General features: G+C 36.7%; 3 protein-coding genes across 3 annotated transcripts in view; 1 reads left to right on the forward strand and 2 right to left on the reverse strand.

Moving 5' to 3' along the window:
• The window catches only part of LOC113038626 (unconventional myosin-VIIa), a 36,384-nt gene extending 35,398 nt beyond the window's left edge, over positions 1 to 986 (reverse strand). Inside the window, exon 1 of the mRNA XM_026196208.1 lies at positions 397 to 986. The gene's annotated coding sequence lies outside the window, so the exon portion shown is untranslated. The remainder of the gene's footprint in view (positions 1 to 396) is intronic.
• A 6,115-nt stretch (positions 987 to 7,101) lies between these two features.
• capn5b (calpain 5b) overlaps positions 7,102 to 23,906 on the reverse strand; it is a 29,639-nt gene continuing 12,834 nt past the window's right edge. The window contains exons 3-13 of the mRNA XM_026196209.1: positions 23,642 to 23,773; positions 19,112 to 19,320; positions 18,809 to 19,001; positions 17,677 to 17,870; positions 15,062 to 15,139; positions 13,756 to 13,951; positions 13,523 to 13,645; positions 13,186 to 13,382; positions 9,695 to 9,816; positions 7,928 to 8,064; positions 7,102 to 7,755 (exon numbers count right to left, since the gene is read on the reverse strand). Of these exons, the coding sequence (XP_026051994.1) occupies positions 7,573 to 7,755; positions 7,928 to 8,064; positions 9,695 to 9,816; positions 13,186 to 13,382; positions 13,523 to 13,645; positions 13,756 to 13,951; positions 15,062 to 15,139; positions 17,677 to 17,870; positions 18,809 to 19,001; positions 19,112 to 19,320; positions 23,642 to 23,773 (1,764 nt within the window). The 3' untranslated portion in view covers positions 7,102 to 7,572. The remainder of the gene's footprint in view (positions 7,756 to 7,927; positions 8,065 to 9,694; positions 9,817 to 13,185; positions 13,383 to 13,522; positions 13,646 to 13,755; positions 13,952 to 15,061; positions 15,140 to 17,676; positions 17,871 to 18,808; positions 19,002 to 19,111; positions 19,321 to 23,641; positions 23,774 to 23,906) is intronic.
• On the forward strand, positions 20,492 to 21,010 carry ompb (olfactory marker protein b). The gene has a single exon (XM_026196210.1). The coding sequence runs from the start codon at positions 20,549 to 20,551 to the stop codon at positions 21,008 to 21,010; it is 462 nt and encodes a 153-aa protein (XP_026051995.1). The 5' UTR covers positions 20,492 to 20,548.

The following is a 23,906-nucleotide window of genomic DNA, read 5'->3' on the forward strand; positions in this document are numbered from 1 at the left end:
AGACTCACTAAATGTCTTAAATCTTGTGCCCCTCTAAACTCTTAACTGCTTAATCCAGCACCTCAGTGAGTGCCAGAGGCAGATTAACACAGTCACATCCTCTGTGTCTTACTCTGTCTCTCACGTCTTATAATTATTACTCAATCTCACTTCTGCGGTAAATGAGTCTCATTTGAAAGATGTTTAGATATTTTTACTGGGAAAAAAAGACAAAACACTAAGAAAAAGATGTTATATTATCATGTTATGTTACAGCAAAGTATAAATGGTTTCTCCTGAGGCCTGGTACTGAGCACGGCAGAGCAGAAAAGAGTCAGCAGTAAGTAGCTTTCTGTAAAGCTTCAAAAGAGTATGAGGTGCTGGACGGCTAAGCCCCGAGTTTGAACACTTACTCACCTCACAGTGACTCAAGTGTTTGTCTTGCACCCTGCTTTTCCTTCTTCTTTTTCTTCTTCTTCTATCTCTGCACCTCTATGTCCACAAGTCCAGGTTCAAGAGATGGTCTGCTGTCAGGTGATCGACAGGTGCAAATTATATCAGACGATAAAGTACACTCTTTCTAAGTCATTGCAGTTGTCCTCTTATGTATTTCCTACTTTGGGCTACCTATTGCTGTGGGATGCTGGGTAATGCAGCAGGAGAGCAGTGGCAGCATTCAGCGTCGCCTTCAATGGCACTCCTGACCCAGCTTAGAGGGAGGCGGGGCTAGCAGCGGGCGGTCACTGTGGGGGAGGGAAGGGCTTGACACACAGATCTGCTGGTCACTTCATCTAAAGTTTCCGCTTACTCTTTCATGCCTCAAGCTCTTCTGCAAACTGAACATGAAAAGGTCAAGCTTTTGTATCTATAAATGGATGCTGGGTGTGTCTGATTCAATGAATGTCAAATTTAAATGACTATGGCTTGAATCCAAAGTATACAACCTCCATTCAAAGTGATACAGTAAATAATGCGGTAAAATGCCTCATAGTCAAGGCTATTTCAATAGTTTGAAAAACATATATATATATATAATATTAAAGTAGTATTTCAATTCTTATATATATATATAATATTAAAGTAGTATTTCAATTCTAATTATTCTAATTAAATAGAAATAACATCAGAAACATTTTAAAAGAATCGGAAGTAAAATTAGGAGGTTCAATTTGAACTTTGAATTAAATTTGAAATAATCATATGACTTTTTTCACACGTCATTGATTTCGTGGACTGGTCTTTATGTTGCAAAGCAAAAAGCAAAGCAAAGCAAAGCAAAAAAACAAAACAAAACAAAACAAAACAAAACAAAACAAAACAAAATTAAAATAATTCATAATTAAACAGATTTATGTTTATATTAATAAAATAAAATAAAATAAAATAAAATAAAATAAAATAAAATAAAATAAAATAAAAGTGATGTGATTTGACCAAGTTAACAGGAATTGTGAAGCAATAGTGAGATGAGAAAATAAAGAAAAAGTCTTCTTCATATCCTCAAAAAAAAAAAAAAAAAAAAAAAAAAAAACACAAACACAAGCACACAAAAAAGAAATAAAACACTACATAGATTAATCAACTATTATGTAATTTGACCGAGGTACCAAGAATAGCAGAGCATTGGCGAGTTGGGGAAAAAAATAACAAAAAACAATAAAGAAAAAACTCTTTCACATAAAACATCCCGATGCGTGGAACAACAGAAATACTGCAATACAATTTTTTATCTTTTATTTCAAAGTCATGCCACAAGTTGACAAAATACAAAACGAAAAAATAAGTACTTCAATTAAGTATATCAAATAACCACAGTGTAACCCAGGAGAGACTTAAACACAAAATAAAACACATTTAAACAGAGATAAGATACAGAAAACCTACAATCAGTAAAGATATAGCATATATATGTGTGTGTCTTTCTGTCTGTTTTTTAGAACACAAGATTCAATGGCTAGATATAAAACAGTAAACAAAAAGAGTATAAAATGCTGATAAAAGATACTTGTTATAAAGATAATATCAGCTACATTTCATAGAATTATACCATGCAAGATATTTTCTATATTTCTGTTTATGTATACATACATCAGTTTCAAGTTCAACATCAGCAGAAAAAATACAAGAGTATCACAAGCTCATTCTCTGGACGTTTGACCCATGTCAAAAAATGACAAAGAGCGATAAAATCCACTCGCTCCACAAGCATTCACTGGTTATTAAGGCTGTATTCTATCAAGATGCTTAGAGAAAGTCCAACATGGCATGATAGCACTGGTGAGGACGTGTGTTGAAGAAAAGAGGTTCACTCAGCCAAAGTACATGCAGCAGTCAAGGCCAAAGAGCCAGTAACATCACAGAGAGCAAATAACGGCCAGCAGAGACACTCGGGAACGTCATTCACATGAAAAAAAAATGCCAGTGATTCAGAGGACTCGAACTTGCCTCGTGATTACAGTAGTTAAAAGTCTCTACAGACATAATACATGTTCAAATTATGAAGAAATTATGCAAGAGAGTGAAACTGGACAATCTCTGCTAATATGTTTATGTTTCCTTCATACTGTACATATTTTGCATTAGCTGCGCAAACAGTGTATGTTACCGTATAAATTCATACTGCGTATAAATCCTGTTTTTAAACAAACACAAACCCACATGCATTGTAAAATTACACTTGCACATGGAAACAGCATCAAGATCAACTTGACACGACATGGCAAAAGTTCCTCTATTTGATCTGAAGCATGCACTACAATCTGAGTGAACCAGGACCTTCTAATTTAAACTCTGTTGTTCTGTCATATGGCCAAAATTAAACTTGTGTCAATAATAATTAAAGAAAACGTTGACAATCAAATTACATTAGAAGAAGAAAAAAAAGTACACCAGAACATTTTTTACATTAAAAGGTTTTTAAACTTCAACAGTTCTTATTATATGCCATTGGCCACTAGTGTTATTTGGCAAAAAAATAAAAATTCACAGGCAATGCATATGGCTCCAACTGTACTGGCACACTGGCATCTTTCACAGCACTCTCATCCAAAAAAACCAAAAACAACATAAAAAAAATCTATAAACTGAAGCTTTGTATGAAACAAAGAGAATGAAGAATGAAAGCTTTGTTGTCTTTAACAGCTAAAGAGACATATTTTAGTTTGTTTAGTCAGATTAAAAGGTATAAGGTGTGTAATTTCTGCACACATTACTTAAAAGAATTGCACAAATCCCAGAACAAGACCCTAATCTGCTATTGGTCAGATAAACAGAGAGCCCCGCCCCCACACTCGCCCCATTGGTTAAGCCAGTGTTGCTGGTCGGATTGCTCAAACAAACAGAGCAATGTTTTGATAGAGCCACAGTGTTAGACTTCAAGGGAATAAATATATGAGAGAGAAAAAAAATACACATTTGAGCAAAATTGCTGTCTTATACTTCATTTGAATTCTCTTCTGTTTGCTTTTATACTATCAATATAACACTTCTATTCTCAGTCCAATTTACTTTATATTATCTGAATCAGTCATACATAAAGGTCAAAAGGAGAGAAGTAAAATCTATTCAAAGACAATACATTTTTCATGATAAATCCTGTTTACCCATCGTAATCTGGCCTGTGGAGGAACACATGATGTAAAACAACGACAATTGCTGTGGATTTCCAATTGAATCTGGTGTTATAAAAACTGAAATAAAATGGAGCTAAAGAAAAAGTTCATTTATCCTTGAATAAAATCAGTCTGTCTCTGATGTACCACATTTTGCCAAAGGCTAATCCATGGGGTTTGAGGGTGGTCTTTTCATCCAACATTGTTACTCTGATTGGCACACATTTGTACAAACCCGGGATATAACACTGTGTGGCCTCTTTATGATGCTCTTCTTCCTACTTCCCAATCTGTTCTTGCTCAACTAGGTTTGAGTGTCAATACTCATTTGGATCAGTGGCTCAACTTTACAAACATTACAAACTTTAGAAACATTAGTGATTATAACCTAATGTTTGAGATTCTTATGCTACATTTTTGACACAAAATGTTAAAAAGGCCTATACAATTTGGACTTCACATTTGTTTCAGACAGATTATTAAAGAAACCTTGCACAAGCTAACAAAAATAATAATTCAGAAGCACTATAAAATAAATTAATATGAACTGAAATTTGCAAATATGAGTTATGAAGGAACAAATCTTCACATTTTCAGCTCACAACAGTGCAGAAATCACAGCAGTGCAGCAGTCATTCCAGTAAAAAGACACATGAGAGGATGCTAAAACATATCCAGCCATGATAAATGATGGATGTGGACTTATTTCTGCTTTCCAAAACTCACTTACAGTATAGTGACTAAAAGCATAAACAAAGACATTGTAGTGCACAAAGTGTTCTGTAGCAGTCTCTTGTGGAACAGCACGACTAGCCATTGGAAAGGACACAGAGCTGGTGAAGATAGTCACCATGTGTCTGTAGTTAAAGTGTAGTTCTTCATCGTCAAGAGAAGTTGAGAGAAAAAAAACGAGGGATCTTCTCTTAAGTACAGAATATCTGTTGATGCAATCGTGCAGCAGTTGTTGCTTATCTCAAACAATGGCACATGCTGTTTGGCAGGAATCTGACTAGAAAGTCATTAAGACACAGACAAATCCTTGTTTCTCGCCAGTCTCGCGTTCCTCAGAGCAAGGGTGAGGTAAACCCAGAGATATTTGTGGGTCCAAAGGCCTGCTCTTCATCCGTTGAGCACCGCTAGCACTGAAAGAGTTTTCCCTTTATTTAAACATGCATAACCTTTAATGGTCCTTAGGTTACTTTGAGTGTGGATCACACACACTCATACACACTAGGGTGACCAGACAACTACAATAACAATATAGGGATACATGCTTGTTAATACAATATAAGCACAATTTGGCCTGATTTGCTACTTGTTTTGAACTCAAAGGGGTCTAAAAACAGATGTAAATTTAATAAACACTGTTATATAAAAAGGCTTGGATATATTTGACCTTTTGGTCACACTACAATGAGTCAAACTTAAACGTTAACTGTCATGTTGTAAATAAAGGGAAATATTTTTAGCTTAAGATTTCTCCATTTGATGTTTTACAATGACTTGTAAAAGTGGCAGCCAATAAAACTTCTAATTTGTCATCTTTTTTTTTTTTTTGTGCAATTATTTGCACAATACTTTTTAGTATTGTGAGGACAATGGAATAACTTCTATTACTGGGTTGAAGCAGAGTGGTAATTGTTATTGGTAAATAAAATTGGTTTGAAAGCTAAAATAAAATAAAATTAAAATGAGGCTTAATGCTACTTGAAAATATGACTAAAAACCAAAATAGTGCTGCTTGTTTCTAATAATAACAGCTTTTTAACTAGGCTAATATTAATAAAAATGTCATCTTAAATATAATTTTGTCGAGATGTAGAACTATCTGGTCACCCAAACACACACACACACACACACACACACATACACAAAGTTAAAATGCTGATCAAACTTCCAGGCATTTTTATAATGCCCATCAATGTATTCAGGCAAAGAATGGCATGGCAGATAGTCCGGGTGGGCTTTTGGTATTGTGAGTCCACTGGAGTCTTCACGCTCCAGCAGGCTCTATTCCAGACTCCTGTTGCTAAGCGACACGACCCGGAGAATCCAAAGAGGAGCCCGCTGCGGCCCACAGGTCACTGAAATCTTTCAGCTAAATGAGAGCTGATCAGGTCTTGCTAAAGTCAAGGTCTCTGTAATCAGGTGGACGTCCATGTCACTGTGAACGGACACACATGTTGACACTGACTGAGTATGTGATGACTGAATGTGTGGAGGAGAGAAGGGATAGGAAGACAGACAAGGTAAAAATCGAATTTGAATCATTTCTCAGGGTTGGGCTGCATTCAGTGTTCTGGCAGACAGGACGTGGTCGATCATGTGACTAGTACTCCTAAAGGACCTACTTCTACCTTAGACCACTTCAACTGCTCATGCAAACACAATGCATAGCCCTTTATTATTACATTATCTGATCACGACTGGGTGGAATTAAAATAATAGTTTACCCAGAAATTAAAAATGTGTCATGATTTACTCATCATCGTGTTGCAAACTTGGAACATGAAAGAATCATTTTGGAAGCTTAATGCAGCTATTTTTTCATACATCAGTCTGTCGAGCTCCAAACATCATAAAAGTGGTCCATATAACTTATCTGAAATCTTCTGAATTGAAACGATAGCCATATTGAGCGAAATTGAAATCATTTCGTTATTCACCTATAATCTTCCACTCCATTGAACCGTTAAATCGAGAACCATGGGAAGGTGAATGAATGAATCATGGATCTGAAGTCATTCAGTTAGAACTCAAGAACTGATTTGTGAATCAGATTAAACGGTTCACTAAAAAGAAAAGGTTCAAAGGATGAACGATTCGTTCATGTATTAAACTGAACAAGTTCAACTCACTGATTCAATGCAGTCACAGTAGTTCTCAAGATAAAAGCTCATTGGAGTGGAAGATTATCACTGAATAATGGCTTACATTTTAGTCTACAGACATTAGTCAGACTAGACACCATACTGAATTTAACATGGATGAAAACGAGGCTGTGAGGTATATAGTCTATACAATGGCATGTGTTCATAATCATCTTCACAACTCTAAAACAGTTTTATGGAGTTTTTGTCTACTGAAATATTTTGAGAAAGACGTTTTGTCATCGGTATGATGTTAAACAACCGTAACACACCGTACCTCTATCCCTCACAACCTTGCTTTCATTCTTTCATTCCTGTCAAAGATTTAATGTAGTGCTACTGTGACTAAGGTCTATGCCTCACATGGCTTCAAAAGATTAAAAAAATACCATATTGACTATTTTAATTATGCTTTTAAAGGGATAGTTCACCGATTACACACCCTCAAGTTTTTCCAAATCTGTACAAATTACTTTCTTCTGTTGAACACAAAAGAAGATATTTTGAAGAACCAAACAATCGACGGTAGCCACTGAGTTCCATACAATGGAAAAAAAATACTATGGAAGTCAATGGCTACCGTCAACTGTTTGGTTGTGAACATTCTTCAGAATATCTTCTTTTGTGTTTAACAGAAGAAAGGTACCTAATACGGGTTTGGAACAACTTGAGGATTAGGCTGATGATACACGGGGCAACTTTTTGAACAATGTTGCCATCAGTGGGCAACCAGGAGAGACACAGGGCCCACAACCAATCTAAGATATCCAGATAAAAATGTTAACCCATTCTCAGTGGGAAACAACAAAATTGCTCAAAAAGTAGCCCCAGGTATAATCAGCTTCAGTAAATAATGACAGAATGTTCATTTTTGGGTGAACTATAACTTTAAGGGCATTATGGATGTGATCAATAAGATTTATTAAACTTATGCCTCTTTGCTCCACTGAAAAAAGAACAGCAAAAGGTTTGAAATGACATGATCTGGTGACAGAATTACATTTTGAACTAACAGTTCATTTTTAAAAAATCTCTAGAAAATGATGTGGGCTAAAGGCATTGTGGGTGGACGAGGAACACAAGCTGAGAGAGTGAAGTGGAAGGATGCATGATCAGATGTTGTTTAAAGTGGTGCAGGTGATCAGGCGAACAGTCAGCGTTCCTGGAAGGTTGTTGTCTTGACGACTACCCTTGTCTTTAAGGTAGACCGTGTGCTGCTCTTGGCGGTCGTTAGGGTCACTAAAGAGGGTCACCTGACCCAGGAAGGTGTCAACAATCACATTCTTATTGTAGATCTGAGTTCATCATGGAGCAGTCAGGAGGGTTAAGCAGGAGAAATAGAGAAGATAAACAGAAATAAGGTGAGAGGAACAGATCAGTGTACATACCAGTACAGGGAGGAGATCTGTAGCAGTTTGTGGAAAAGACTGAAAGAGGAAGAGATGTAATTACATACTTCCAACTCACCTCGATGTGAATGCCTTCCTTTGGCTTTTTGCGGTAGAATATTCCTTTAACGTCAAAACTGGGGCAGCGTGTGTCTTTGTGCACAGGGGAGCGAACCTTCTCCCCCTCACAGGTGATGATCACATATGGGTCAGAGGCTAAAAAAAAAGACATGAGCCAGCAACACATTATATCACACTTTATATCACAGCGTTCAAAGCATGGATATGCTATCTCTTCTAATGACACACTGCAAAAATACTTCCGGAATCAGTCATTTTGTTATCTAATAAAAAAATATTTAAACAACTTTTAACCAAATATTTCTGTTTGATTTAAGTGTTATTCTTTATTCTTATGTTAACCAAGTCTGCATTTATTTGATCAAAAACCCTGTAAAACAGTAATATTGTTACAGTACATATTACTACAAATGAATTTTCAGCAGGCAGGCATTACTACAAATAAAAACAGCAGTTAAACTAAATCTTCTGTAACATTATAAATATAATTACTGCCATAATTACTTTTAATCAATAATGCAACCTTGCTGAATAAAAAAGTCTTACTGACCCCACATTTTTGAAGAGTAGTGTATATATATTTATATTTGATATATATTCACTGAAAACAAATCTAGAATAAATGTCTTGTTCTACAGATGATAAATTGCAAAAAATGCATTTTGTAGTGCACATATGGAAACAAAAACAATGCAAATGCACTAAAATAATCGGAGTTCAGTTTCCCCCAGTTCTCCCATCATTACTGTATATTTTCATCACCACTGTGAATCCCACCTGTTTACCACTGCTAAGTTACTACTCAGGTGGAGAAAACACCAGTTTTCTCTGAACAACCAAACAAACTAAACTCTAACCTTTCATCATCATCAAAAAAAAATTAACCTCCATAAAAATCCTTGCATTCATTCATTCTTTCACTTAACATGTTATAAAAGACTCACTGTCATATCTCTGGAATTGTTGTGGATTTTATCTTGGTAGACTGTCTTTGCATGTTTCGTTATTTGTGATTTGTATGCTTTATCATAAGAGAGTGTCACTAATAAACACAAATCTAAAACCAGAGTTCTGAGGTGTAACAAAGGAAACAAACTGACACTAGAGAATTAAAGACACTGGAGCATTAAGTAAAGCTAGTCACACCAAAAACATGTATTTAAAAAAATAATGCTAATGATTTCTAGACTTTTACTGTTCAGTCCTACAAATGAACAAGATAAAGTGTGACCGATTTTGAGACATTTCAGAATTCAGATTAATCTGATCACATTTCTATAAGGGGAGGGAGATACATTTAGATGCTAAGTCAGTACCTCAAGTGCAGAAGTCAGAGTGTCTTGTGGGAGATCAAGCACTGTAGCTCTGTGTGTGGCCAAAAGAGATTTCTCTATGTAAAAATTAAGCAGCATATGTGTCTGAATCTATAATGAATTAAAGGAATAATTCACCAAAAGTCATTTACTGCACTGAATGATGAAAAAAATAAAATAAAAATAAATGCATTTTTGTGTGAACTACCTTTTAAAAATGCATATGACTGCAGATTATAGAGCCCTGATTTCAGGGTCCATTAGAAGAAATCAACTGCACATTGTTATAAGTATAATCACATCCAGAAGAAAGAATATATTTTTTACAAGGATAAATTATAAACTTTATTGAGGTAAATTAAAAAGTGCTGACCTTCATATATTGGATTTTGTCCCTCTAAAAACACACTGCAATATATCTGTTATACTGTATATAGAAAAACTAGACATACCTCCATTGGCATCTTGGCCCTGCAGGCCTTCGGCACTTAACACATGCACCTGGGTGACCAGCTGAGGGTAACCGCACATCCCAGTCCAGCATGTCTGTGGAGGCTCGTCCAGAGTTAATTCTCTAAGGAAACACATGCATGAATGATATCAGCAAGGTACCAGTGTTGTTAATGTTAACAAAATTTAATCTCAAACAACTAAAAATCTATTTCGTTGATTTTAAACCAAAAATAAATCTAAAATATACAAATTTAATAGTAACATTAGATGAAAAACTTAAAAAACGTCAATTTATGTTGACTTGACGACAACTTGACGGCGATTTAAAATAACGTTTCTATTTGATTTTATTTAAAATGTTTAATTTATTCCTGTCATGGCAAATATGAATTGTCAGCCATTACATTACAGTTAAATATTAAATGGGTCGTATTATGCTTTTTCACTTTTGGAATTTTAGTAAGTGTGCAGTGTGTATTTTTGGACATAAAAAAGAGCAACAGAGTTACAAACCTCAAAGCCAAGTCTAAAGGGAGATATTTCATAAAAAAAAAAAAAAAAAAAAAAAAAAAAAAAAACAACTATTCAAAAACTACAACAAACGTCTCGTTTGGAGTTTGGAGTTTTTTTCCGGAGTTTTGTGTATATCATTGTGTAATATCATTTAAACCTAAATTTGAATGGTTTTCGGGGGTGGGGGGGTGCTTCATCAGACAAGACGATGATGAAGAATAAGTACTTCATATTTTGTAATACATACATTTATTCATAAATACCTAATAAAATTGACAGCAATGCATATTTTCAGTACCTTCTGAATTTCAGAATTTTTTTCATAGACGCAATACATATTACCATTGCAATAATCTGTAGTAAATGCAGTTATTTTTCAGGGGGTGGGGGTGTGCCCGAAGTGGGAATCCATATTCAGAAAGCCATGGATAACAAACAACAATTGCTAACAGTTCCCTATTACATTACAGTACATAAAATTTCACTTACCACATAAACAGAGTAAGTATGAGAGATGACTGAGGATGATGACAAATGGTTTGTAGATTCTGAGCACCACTGACAAATGTGTGGTGAGTACTGCTGCTTGTTCAACATCATGATGTCTATCAGCCATCGTCTATCAGTCCAACCCTAGTTACCACTTTAATATTTCTTGCAATAAACGGGCTTGCAAATGTTCTGCATGATCCTCTTGCTCATTTTCTTTGGGGTCTGAATCCATTTCAAATTGATATAGTAATATTGACACCATCCTTAACTATACTGGAGCAGCCGGAGCTTCGCAACACTGAAATACTGTCTAAGTTGTTCGCCAGTCACAACGCACTGGGACAGCTAACCAATCATGTCACATTTTTTTTTTCAGAAGGCGGGCCTTCATCAAACCCAGAACTGACCGAGCCATTTGTGCCAGGGTAGGGAGAAAGGTATTGTAACAATGTAAATTCTGTGATAAATTTTGCGTTTTTCGAACCTCCAAACATGTTCTAGTACCCCCCCCCACAAAACAACATTAAGACTTTGTAAAAGAGCATAACAGGACCCTTTTCGAAATATGTATACATTTTAAAAGAACAATGTTAAAAGCTTAAACTTAAAAAAATAAGATAAATCTTTATCTGAAAAGAATATGAAGATAATAATAAAAATAAAAATCACTGAAAACTAAAAATAGTAAAATCAAAATGAAAATTTAGCAAAAAATAAAAGCTAATTCAAATCATTAATAAATTCTATAATAGTATACAAAGTAACACTTTAGATTATATTCATTATTAACTAGGAAATTTTTCCATCAATTATTAATCCTAATTTGCTTCCTTTTTTCAATTGTATTCATTGTTTGGGTAGCACATGTGGATGGTTTGTGCCCTGCTAGCGAGGCACTTCCCATCAGCACATTCTGGACAAGCTGTGTCCGCCCTGCATGCTATGGCCATCCTGCAGGACCACCAGGCCAAAGCATTGAAAGAGCTGCATGAGGGTGGTCCCAACCCATAGGTACTGCAGGAATGCCACTTTAGTGGTCCAGGAACCACACCTATGGCTCAACCTGGCTGAGATGTGGGAAGCTGAGAAAGTATGCTCTCTTGGCTCTCCCATTTCACAGGTTGGTCTCTTTGGCGAAACCGTGGAAGAATTTGCATAGCAGTTCTCCACGGTGAAGAAGCAAATGGAGGCCATCAAATACTTCCTGTAGCGGTGTGGGCTAGGTCTGGGATCTTTGACCACCTAGTCCGATTGTGACTTTGGGTCAACTGGGAAAAGGGCAAACTCTATCCAGTGCAGAGTATTTCTTTTCTCAGTTTAGAATTGGACTCGATTACGATGACTGCAGGCCAGGATTGTGCCCAGTCGGTGCTGAAATGCTTGAGGGCACTCAAGCAGAGAACAGCATTCCTTCTCAAAAACTTTCAGAGGCTCCTGGGGCATATGGTGTCCTTAGCCGCAGTCACACCACTGGGACTGATGCATATGAGACCGCTTCAGCACGGGCTTCATACCTGAGTCCCAAGATGGGCATGTCATCACACCATTGTATCACAATACCTTCAGTTTTTGGGAGGACATCTTTTTTCTATGTGCAGGAGTGGCCTTGAGGTGGTTTTGACCCTTGATCCAAGGCAAGCACATGTTGGTCTGGATGGACAACACAGCAAGAGGTGCATAAATCAACCACCAGGGTGATGTTCGCTCCCATTGCCAGTCATCTCTTACTTTGGAGCCAGCAAAGACTCAGGTCTCTGCATGCCACTCATTTCCTGACCAACCTCAGTTGTGTAGAGGATCTCCACTTGAAGGGGGTAGTTCATCTGAGTTGGAGTCGTTTCGGCAGACCTTCTGAGATGTGGCATTAGATTTGTGCTCTCCTGCCTCCAAGAGGGTGGAGGATCTTCAAAGAGGACAGCAGAAGTGGAATGCTATCTCCAGACAAAGGATCACCTACTGGATTGTGGATGCGAACCTAACGGCCTATCAGGCCAGAGGCCTATCTAGCCCACTGGGAGTGAAGATGATGGAGGGAACGGAAATGTTGTGTCCTTCATTCCACAACTCTGAATTGCCTCTGACTGGGTTGAGACGCTTCTCGACTCCAAAGAACAGAATGAGTGAGCAGATGCCATGCTGGCATATTTATACCCAGATGTTCGGGGCATGGCCAGCTATGCAAATTCTGCACACCCAATTTTAATGGCCTTTTCTCAAAGATGTCAGAGATGTTTGGGCTCCCAAGAGTGACCCCTAGTGCCGTTCAATTGACACAAAACTTGTCTCCATTCCTTCCATCACAGTACGAGGGTTACCATACGTGACTGAGAAGTTATGTTTAGTTATAGGGTAGGGTTACAGGATCTAGAATATAGTCATGTAGAATAAAATATTAATATGTGCAAGAATAATCAGCCAATATGCTAACAATATGCATGCTAATAAGCAACAAGTGTGGTCTATACTTTTTTGGAAGCTACTTTACTTGCAGTCTGAAGGCACATCAGTGAAGACTCGGAGTAGGAACTCTCCTTTTTGTCCTGGGTCAAAGGTTGTGGGGATGATGACATAACGACCCTCCTTTAACTCTTTCCTCAGAAAGACACAGCGAGAGTTGATGTAGATTGACCCTGCGACCTTCTGCTGAGCCGAGTGCATTCTGTATTTCCTGTTCAACTCCACCTGGTGTTAGAAAAGTTGCTTGATCAAGACAGGAACATTGACTGACAGGATACCATACAGTGTTTTTTGTTCTTATAATTACTGGCTTTATCTGCAGGCAGATGTGAAAGTTTATATTGTGTTGGAATGTAATTTTGTACCCTATGGATGTCAAATCCAATGGCCAGGTTCTCGCCTTTGCCCTCCTTTGGAGTAGCTCTGCGTTCCTTTTGCTGCAGGCAGATCAGCACCTCATCTTCCACTTTTCTCACATCAAAAACATACTGCGGGCATAAACATACATTAAACTCAGTCCAATAAAGACCCAGAGCATCAAATGCCTTCAGGATAAGAACAACATTTAAAAAAGGTAGATGCGCACAGGCACGCTGACCTGTGGGTTTTGCAGAAATGTGGTTTTATGGTTAATGCAGCCTCCTGCGCGGTTGCGGAGTGGGTCATCTCTGTGGATCCAGGATCCCCTCATCACCTCCTCTTCCCAGGTCTTATGGATGCTCAAGTAAGATGTGTTTATCAGTCGACACAGGATCAGGTCAGTGAAGTAGTGACAGAAATCCTCAAAGTTCATCCTGGTGAAACAATTTACAGTCAGTTGGGCAACAGAAGTCAATGACAAATGGTGAATTAAGGTGTTTATCAGATGCATTGGGGAACAATAGTAAAAAAATAAAAATAAAAAAATAAATAAAAAATAGGATTTAAAAAAAAAAAAAAGGTTTTGAAGCAAAACAGGGTAACAACAAACACTAAGATATTCTAAATTATTTTTGTTCACTTGATCTGCTTTTTATTTGTATTTTATAACAATTTAACCCTTAAAAAGTAATACTTTACAAAACTGTTCAATTAGTTAATATCAGTAATTGCATTATATCATGAACTATCAATGAGAAGTATTCTTTACAATATTTTCTGTTTTAATATAGCTTTCTTTATATATATTTCCATATATACTAATACATTACTATCATTACAAGATATTTTAATTAACATGACTGTATCATATGTAAACCCTCATTTACAATAATATGTTTCTTAATTGACATTAACATAGATTTACAAATAAATTAACATTAATCTAGATTAATAAATGCAAGTAATTGTTCATTCTTAGTCCATCATATGGAGTAACTAACGTTAATGATTTTGGATTAATGTTTTGGATGAATGCAAATTGCAAATCAACTGTTAAGTATTTAATATATAATATAATATAATATAATATAATATAATATAATATAATATAATATAATATAATATAATATAATATAATATAATATAATATAATATAATATAATATAATATATCGATAAATTACCTAGATTAATAAATTGTATATAAATTGTTTATGCTTTAACCAGTACTCCAAGCAATTTAAAAAAAAAGTTTAGTTTATTGCATATATTAGTTATTTTCATTATAATGAAATAAACAACAACAACATCTGTGTGTGTGTGTGTGTGTGTGTGTGTGTGTGTGTGTGTGTGTATATATATATATATATATATATATATATATACACACACACACACACACACACACACACACACACACACACACATAATATACTGTATGCAAGACAGAAGCATTTTCACTATTCTTAGACTTTTGGAACCCATCTGTGATAATAACACTATGATCTAGATTGATCTAGAAGATAAGAGTACAGCGAGCCTCACCAAAATTCTCCATCATCCTGAACAGTGACGCCCAGTTTCTCTCTTTCACTCTTGCTCACTTTCTTCCACTCTTCTGAGCTACAAAACAGAGCAGTGATTACTCATCGTACACCAGACTGAGAGAAATAAACATTCACACACGACACACACGACTATACTCACTGACAACAGCCTGCGTCCATAACCATCAACTAAGATTTCCTAGAATTTTGTGAAAGAAATAGAGCACTTCACCAAGTATAATATTTCTAATCAAGCCCAGAATAAATAATTCATCAAGCAGAAATATGAAGAAAGATTGCTTTCACCTCAGTAAGAGTCTTCTGGCTAGACAGTAAATAATTCAGAGGCCAATATAACCCTGTCTTTTGCAGCACTTAAACAAAGACTGATAAGAAGGATTGTCAAGATTTTCCTCTCTGCAATTACACAGCCCCATTTTAATATTATGTTTGCTCCCTGCAGTGGTGGATATTTAGGGTAGGTGTCATCAAACAAGAGCACAGTTATTTAAATGAAAGGAGGTGGATGTCTTAACACCCCCAGACCTCTGTGTTTCAATCACAGCAGCTTCTTATTTTATACCAGCCTGTCTGGCTTGATATCTCAATTTCACACCAGTCAGCGATAAGAATAGTCACTTTGGCTATGTGTTATTTATACTGAAATCATCTCAAGAGGAAGGAGAGAAATGGTTTTCTCTAGTCTCTGAGGATGTATAGTGCTACACTGCAGGAAGCTAGAGAAGGCAAAAGGACAAATCATTTCTGTATGTGCTTTCACTCTGTTTTTGTAAAGATTATAAAGAACTGAGTGTCGCAAAAAGTTGCATTTTGGTGATCATTTGGAAATCTGGGTTTAAGTCTGGCTTGCAACCAGGGCTTACTTTCACACTGTCAGACCAAATCTGATTACTGTGTATCAGATTCTTAATGACAGGCTGTCCACACTGTGTATAGCAATGGTTCAGATCTTATTTGGTTTGTCCCTCTTTTGTTTTCTGGAATATCTGGATTTTTTTCTGTGTCAATGAAGTTGCTTTATTCCATGCTGCCATCTCCACCAGTCTCAAAATTTAAAGAGGAGTGTAAACTGTGCTGACTAGCAGTATATTGTTATTTTTAACAACTTCTGCAAACACTGATTCAAATGACATTTCTGAAAATCTGATTCAGTCTGACTGCTCTAACTTTTTTTTTGTTGCCACTTAAAATGTAAAAATGTCAGACATTGTTGTAGGAAACATGCTGGCAGTTGGTGCAGAAACAATGTGCTTTTGGTGAGTGCAGGTCGAAATTCATTTTGGGTAAACTATCCCTTTAATGAAATTGTATTTATTTTTTTGCGGTTTACACTTGCTAAATAAAATCAGATTCCAAATGGTTGTGCACAAAATCTGATTTGGACTGACAGTCTAAACAAGGCATTAGCTCCCTTATTTCCCATCATGTCCTATGATAATATTTTTTTTTTAAAGGGGGGGTACAATGGTGTTTCATGTATTCAGAGTTATTCACAGTGTTAAAGAGATGGATTCTCATGCTAAACATGGCCAAAGTTAAAAAAAATAATTTAGAAGAATTTTCTGTGCTGAAAATCTTACTTCTGGGTTGGTACAAGTTTCAGCTGGTTGTTTTCGATCATGGATCTAATGACGTAGATGATGGTGGAACTCCTTATATGAGCATTTCTCTCGGAAAAGGTGCCCGCGCACACACATTGACCAAAGGAGAATGAGACCGCGCACATCAACGCGCTTCATCAGGAAATCGTCGGCACTCGGCAGCGCTGCATAGCATTGTTCCAGAATGTCTCTAAATAAGTGTGTTTTTGGATGTGAGGGAATGTTTACCGTATTCAGCTTCCCCAGGAACCCAGCGTTACATGAACAGTAGATGCAGTTTGTTTTTCCGGGTCAGCAACGGAGTGTAGTGCCTTTGTGTGTTCTTGTTATTTCAGTGACGAATGTTTCATAAATAAGGCCCAGGTCGAAACATGGAGCGGTCCCAGTGATAAAAGACCCCATTCATGTAAGTACAATTGCATCAGATTTCTGTCTTTTGTTGGAAATCAGCACATAAGTGAATAAATGTTAATGGAAACAACGCCCACCGCACGCCTCCAGAAGAATCGGAAAGCTGTATTTTTCTTTTATAAATATGATAAAACTAAGACTTTTTGGATATATGAAGGATGCAGTACTACTCTATAGGTACTCAAGATTAACATGAGATTAGGTGAAACTGTGTATTTTATATAACCTTTAAAAATTATTCAGTTTCTTTCTAATTATTCCCAAAACTTTTGACAGGCACATTTTTTAAATTATTTAACATGTTTACCGAAATACCCCATTAAATTTTAAATTAATAATTCAATCATTTAACAACACATCTACATAATCATAGTTTTCTAATTTAGATTATTGGCTCCATGGAGTGGCCACTATCCTGCAGAGTTTAGCTCCAACCCTAATTAAACACACCTGAACCAACTAATCAAGCTCTTCAGACTCATTAGAAACTTCTAGGTGAGTGTGTTGGAACTAAAATCCACAGGATTGTATACCCCTGCTGAGTCTGTATTACCTCCAGTCCAAGAGGGGAAAGTCTCACCTATCGCTCCACGGCCCACTCCACTCCTTTTCACCCCAGGGGTTCCTCATGCGAATCATGTGTAGCTTTTCTGACTTGAAATACGCCAGGAGGCCATGTCCCAGACGGACCTTGCGGACATCGGTCACCGCATAGGCATGACCTTTCACTAACCCACAGTCCAGTCTTGCCTCCATGTCCTCTATTGTTGTTGCCTGTACACCAAAGATACATTTCAGTTAGATCAATTTCAAGTCTATCCAAAAGCATAATTATCTTTATCCCGGATTAGAATGCAAGCACATGCACTCTCTGTGAATTATCGATTATGAAAACATGGGCCGTTATTTCATGGTACAGTGAAATATGGTGATGTTAATCAGTAGGAGACAAGCCACGCCCATTTATTCACACTCCAATGAGCAGAGAGCTTGCTGTGCAAATGAAGCTGACAATATGCATAGACGTGTAGGCTCTGTGACATGAATAATTGTGTCGACATAATCAAGACTGGACAGAGAGTGACTAAACTTGGACATGAAAGGACTTTGTTAAGTATCTAACAGAACATTTATAAATCTATGCAAACAGTTTCTCCTTAACATTTGATCAAAATCCCTTAAATTGTGGTGAAACTTGATCAAATTGTTTCCGTTTTTATCCCCAGATTACCTGTTTGCTTTACAGACCTGTCTGGCACATCAGATGATGTTGTTGAAATGTATTTCTAAATATTGCTGAACACTCAATGGAGTTCTCTTAGTGGACTGAGAGGCATTTTATTTGATATTCTAGTGAAGATAAACAACTTCCAGCTATAAAGAGATTCAAAAACATCGTTTTTTTCCCCACTATGGATGAAAGGTTTCACAGACCATTGATAAGCAAGTCACACACAATCAAAGATTGCTTTGAGTCTGGCAAGGTACAGTCTTATGAAAGAAAATAAATGGAGGCAGAAAAAAATGATGGATGGCTGGATTAATAGATGGATTTGTGTCTGAATACAAATCTTGACAGACGTGAGACAAATGCTGATCAATAATATACACTATATGTGTTTACATTGTGTATAAACATATTAATAAATATAAAAATTATATTGTATACTGTAGTAAAATATACCGAAATGAAGTAAGAGTGTCCTTCTCACCCTGATAGAGCAGCTGATAAGACCATCTCGATTATGGACCTTGAGCACTCTCTCAAAGAGCTGGTTTCTGGCGACTTCATCCTGAGCAAACAGGCCCTCCAGAAGGTCCATGGGTTCTGACACACCACCAGTAAAGTCCACCAGGGCATCAGCTGTGTTTCCACCATCCAGGGCCTCATAGCAGCCATAAACTCTTGATTGGTATAGAGAAAGAACTTCTAGCATCACTATGTTATCGCACCACTTCAATGTTAATCTCTGTATAGACCTTTCGAATTCGTCTGCTTCCGCTGAACTGCTTACTTGGCATAGGCTTTTTCCACAAGGGCACTCCAGAACTCATTGCTATCATTTGAATGGCAGTACACCAGCTGGTTATCCACTGTGGGGAGACGGTCATCGATCACCACGTCCACCCAATCCCCAAACCGCCAGAAGCGGAAGTGGAATATTCCTGCATAAGAGTCTGCCTTCTCTGGATCCCATTCCTGCTCCTTCCAGTCTGGGATAACCTGAAAATAGGAAAATAAGATAAGGACTGAGGAACAAAATTGTGTGACAACTAAATATGTGACCCTGGACCACAACACCAGTCTTAAGTAGCATTGGTACATTTGTAGCAATAGTGAAAAAATATATTGTATGGGTAAAAATTATAGATTTTTTTTAATGCCAAAAATCATTAGGATATTAAGAAAAAAGAAAAATAATGTTCCATGAAGACATTTTCTAAATTTCCTATGGTAAATATATCAAAGCCCAATTTTTTATTTGTAATATACATTGCTAAGAAATTAATTTTTACCCTTTAAATTTTTTTCGCACTCTCAGAATCCAGATATTCAAATCGTTGTATCTCATCCAAATATTTTCCTATCCTAACAAACCATACATCAACGGAAAGCCTATTTATTCAGATGATTTATACATCTAAATAAAAAGAAATTAAACATTATGACTGGTTTTGTGGTCCTGGGTCACATATTAGTTTTGTTGACAAATAATATTTTATCACATAGCCCAATTTTATTTCTTGTCATTTGTCATTTTAGTCAAAGAACTCAAATTAATGACAATGCAAAATATTGTCTACATTTACAGGATATTTTCTTCAAAAGAAGAAATATAGAAACAAAAACACTAGAAAAAGAGCACTAAACTAGATGCAAAAATTTTGTGAGTCAGGTTCATGACATTGCTTATCCATTTAAAAGTTCATAAATACAGACAGACGCAGGTAAAAAAAAAAGCTGCATTTTCCTGAATATTAACACCAGGGTGATTTGGATGCTGTACAGAACAACCCTCTTTCATCCTGAGCGAGTCCTCTGGGACAGAACAGAGATTAGATTTCAAGTACACCTCTGTGGTAATTGTTCCAAGAGAAGCAGTTCCATTATCTGGACTCAGGTACACATTGTGATGCTGACTGCAGGTGAATTCTGTTCAGTTGTCGACAGTGAATGTGAAACAAACACATGTAGCAAACACAGATGTCTCAAATTCCCTCTTGGAGAGCCCAGCACTGCTGTTACCCAGAGCAACAAACAGCTAAACAGAAACCTCCACTGTGAAATAAGTTGGTTTCATAGCACAAGTCTCACTGTGGCACGCAGGCACCGCAGAAGACATCAGCCAAGCGAGGAGGAGGTCACACGGCGGATAACAAGCCTAATCCGGACAGACAAGAGAAAGAAGAAGCCCTAAGCTGTCAGGTTTCAAAACATCTTCACTGGGAACATGTCTCTTGAGCTGACGTTCAACCCAGATACACAGCTGACGGAGATGATGCGTCTGCGAGTGCAGTCTCTGCAGCAGCGAGGTCAGAGACGCCAAGACGGAGAGCGTCTACTGAAGTCCAACGAGTACGTCTACCGTCTGGACTTCTCCGAACAGAGCCTGGATTTCACCCGCTGGAACATCTGCATGTCCAGTTCCGGCCGCCTCAACATCATCGCCACCTCCCAGCTCTGGACGCCGGACCTGACCTACCTCATGACCCGTCAGCTCCTTGAACCGACCGGGCTCTTCTGGAAAAGCGCAGATGAAGATCCCATCCAATGCTACGAGGCCGACGCTCAGGAGTTCGGCGAGAGGATAGCCGAGCTGGCCAAGGTTCGCAAGGTGATGTATTTTCTGTTCGCCTTTGAAGACGGCTTGAGTCCGGAGAACATCGAGTGCTCCATTGAGTTCCAGAAGTGAGAGAACTTTAAGCGTACGGCGGCTTCCTGTTGAGTCTACTTAACCCAGACTAAGTAGTTTAAAATGAATTTCCTAAAGACCTATAAAATTTGATTTTATGACCAGATCTTAAGCTTTATCTGTCTGATTGTTCATGTTTAGCTGCGTGATGAGACTGTAACTCAAGATAAATCGCACTAATAATTCAAGAAGATCAAAATAATTCATGAATAAAACAAAACTTGTGCTTTTAGTGGTTGTAGTTCTTTAAATAATGAATGTACTGGGGTGTAATGGCAATGCCCTCGAGCAGTGGTTCTCAATCTTTTAGACCCCAAGGCTCTTCACTGTCCACGATAATATTCAAAGACTATTCCAGTTTTTTTCTGGCTTAAAAAATGAGTTTTACTCACAATTTCTACCTGATCAAATGTTTTTGAGCTTGGTATAAACACAAAAATGTATATTAATAAAATATATATATACAAATGTCTATGGGAGAGTAATAACATTTTATACATTTTCATCACTTTCCAGGTCTGGAAATCACATTTTTAAAATCAGACTACATCATATATCCATGTCCTTCTAAACTGTAGGAATCCTGCTTCTTCTAAGGGTTGTTAGCTGTTTTAGCTTATATGAATTCTTGTTAGGTCTTATTTTAAGTCATCTTGAGATAACCACTGCCCTTGAGAATGTATCCATGCCGGGTGCATGTGATTGGGTGTGATAAAAGGTTGCTGCAAAGACACGGGGCAAGGATAGCAGCACACACACCTTCATTTATCCATGCCCGACTCTGTCAGGAAAACAAATGACAGGACGAGGGAGAGGAGTCACATGGGAAAGCCCTATAAGTCAACCCCTTCATGATGATGTGTGTTTCTAGGGGAGAGGAAATCTTTCCCTAGGCAGGGGAAAACACTTCACCCACTGGGGAGGATGCGGGGGGACCGAAGCTTAACATTTAAGCTAAATAACAGCTTAGAAATCATTAACCATTAACACCCTTTACCTGTCTAACACCAATAAAGATATAAACAGAAACTGAAATATAGTTTACACCAGCTGGGACACCAGTATGTGTGTGTGTGTGTGTGTGCATTCATGAAACCACAGGTGAGTGGATCTCTCCCTGTTTAACCATCATCAGGTAATGGTTCCTAATAGAGCACACAGATCCAATGGCAGGCTGCCTCCTACAGCTGCTAATAGAGCTCAGAGAGACTGTTTTTCTCCTCCTTGCTGCTTAACACACTCTTTATATAAGGTAACAAAAAGATATTCTGACAAAAAATGCAAGAAAATGCATGTTTAAATCCCACAGCACAGGTCTTATGGGAAACCTCTGCAAGTATCTGCAAGTAAAAGTAATAAATGTAGGGAAAACTTAACTATTTTTTCTAACTCAACTATCTTTCTGAGCAAAACCAATTTTTATTGGGGAAACCATTCATATTTAATGAGCTCTGTAATTCCATACATTATTCTATAATTGTATATATTATAATCATGGTCACATTTTATTTTAAGGTCCAATTCTCACTATTAACAAACCATTAACTACAACTTTTGACTCAATAAATTTCTAATTTGCTGCTTATTAATAATTAGTAAAGTAGTTGTTAAGTTTATGTATTGGGTTGGATTAGGGATGTAGAATAAGGTCAGAATGTGCTTTGTAAGTACTAATAAACAGCCAATATGTTAATAATAGGCATGCGAATAAGCAACTGGTTAATAGTGAGAATTGGTCTCTATGTTAAAGTGTTACCAGAATGATGTAGTACTGTACATATTTATGAATTTTGAACCAATGTTAAAAAAATAAAACTAACACTGAACAATATGTACAAAATGTACATAAATTTATATGTTATAAAATACATACATCAATATTTGATAAAGTATAATTAATAATATCAAGGCACAATTAATTTTAAACCAAATCCAAATATTATTATTGTATTTGATAAAAAAAAAAATTCAAAAGTAAATTTGTTAATTAATTTAAATCATTATTAGTTTGACATGATATGAATTATGTCACATATACAGTATGAACAAATTTTAGTTCTAAATAATCTAAATAAATGATCTAAATAAAAATAAAATAAATTACATACAGATTTATTTTGTACAGTTAATCAAATATTAATTAAATGAAATATATGATACAATAATATATAGTAAAAAATAAATAATCTATCAATATAACATTATTATTTTATTATAATATCATAAATATAGTTATATTATAATACAAAAATAATATTGATATTGATATATTGATTGATGTCCCCCGCTATTTATTTTTCTTTTTTTATCAAGGTCACAAGATCATAATAATAATGGCCTCCAAATTCTGCAATGCTCTCATTATCTTGCAGATTAATCAGTTCTGGGGATTTGCGTGTAAATCTTCTCACAGCTGCACTTTTATAATGAACATCAGCGCACATTAAGATGGACTCCATTCAAAACAATTCTAAAAGCATTTGAAATTCTCATTTAAAGAAATCTCTAGATTTTTCCTGAGTACTGGTATCTGTTAGTATCTGGTATTCTAACTGAGCAGCAGCCACACTGAAGCTCAGAGGGAACATTACATGCAGCATAGACGCATGTTTACACGCTGTACTGACTTACTTTCTGCCACAGTGACTCTCGGGAAGCCAGGCTGGTGCAGGCCGCCACAAACCAGCAGTTTCCCAGCTGCCCTTGGTGCAGGTCATGGGCACTGATCCCATCCACAAACAAGTGAGGATCATCACACAGTTCCTGATGGAGAGACAGACAGAAAGGGAAAGAGAGAGGGAGAGAGAGATAGAGTGAGTAATTAGTAAGAAGTAAAACATAAATAAAAATAAAAATAAAGCATTCACAGTGTTAATAGCTAAGATGCACAAATGTA

The sequence above is a fragment of the Carassius auratus genome, chromosome 21 (assembly GCF_003368295.1).
Source record: "Carassius auratus strain Wakin chromosome 21, ASM336829v1, whole genome shotgun sequence".
Classification (NCBI taxonomy): domain Eukaryota; kingdom Metazoa; phylum Chordata; class Actinopteri; order Cypriniformes; family Cyprinidae; genus Carassius; species Carassius auratus.